Raw genomic sequence first — 588 nt, 5'->3', positions numbered from 1 at the left:
GTGAGCAACACCTCTGGGGGGTTGTCATTGACATCCACTACTTCCACCTGTAGCACACAGTGGCCCTCCATCTCTGGGACCCCACCATCATGGGCTCGCACATAGATTTCATAGAAAGGTGATTCCTCAAAATCCAGGGTCCCACTCACCTGGACCTTGCCGCTAAGGGGATCCAGGGTAAAGAGCCTTCGGACCAAGTCGGAGGTGTGTACCCCAAAGGAGTACTGCATCTCCCCATTGGGACCCTCATCAGGGTCAGATGCATTGAGCTGGAGGAGCAGGGCCCCCACAGGTGTGTTTTCCAGAACCTGAACCTTGTACGTGGGGCGGTCAAAGGTGGGTGCATTGTCATTGATGTCCAGGACCACAACTGTTATCTGTGCTGTGCCCGAGCGGGCTGGGCTTCCCCCGTCCACAGCCGTCAGCACCAGTTGCAGTTCTGGCTCCTCTTCCCGGTCCAGGGCACGCTCCAGCACCAGCTCCGGGAAGAGTTTGCCATCCTGCTGCTGCTTGACATCCAGGGAGAAGTGGGAGTTGGGGCTCAGCCAGTAGGAGCCCACAGCATTGGTGCCCACATCGGGGTCCTGC

General features: G+C 58.3%; 1 protein-coding gene across 1 annotated transcript in view; it reads right to left on the bottom strand.

Moving 5' to 3' along the window:
- Nucleotides 1-581, bottom strand: part of LOC104507411 (protocadherin gamma-C5-like) — a gene marked incomplete at both ends in the record, with an annotated part of 1,694 nt that extends 1,113 nt beyond the window's left edge. Inside the window, 1 exon segment of the mRNA XM_010148675.1 lies at nt 1-581. This exon segment is cut by the window's left edge and continues 26 nt beyond it. Coding sequence (XP_010146977.1) covers nt 1-581 — 581 coding nt within the window.
- Nucleotides 582-588: the final 7 nt, after the last annotated feature.

The sequence above is a fragment of the Eurypyga helias genome, unplaced genomic scaffold (genome assembly GCF_000690775.1).
Source record: "Eurypyga helias isolate BGI_N326 unplaced genomic scaffold, ASM69077v1 scaffold35003, whole genome shotgun sequence".
Classification (NCBI taxonomy): domain Eukaryota; kingdom Metazoa; phylum Chordata; class Aves; order Eurypygiformes; family Eurypygidae; genus Eurypyga; species Eurypyga helias.
The sequence above is the reverse complement of the archived record's forward strand: the minus strand, read 5'-3'. Positions and strand labels throughout refer to the sequence as shown.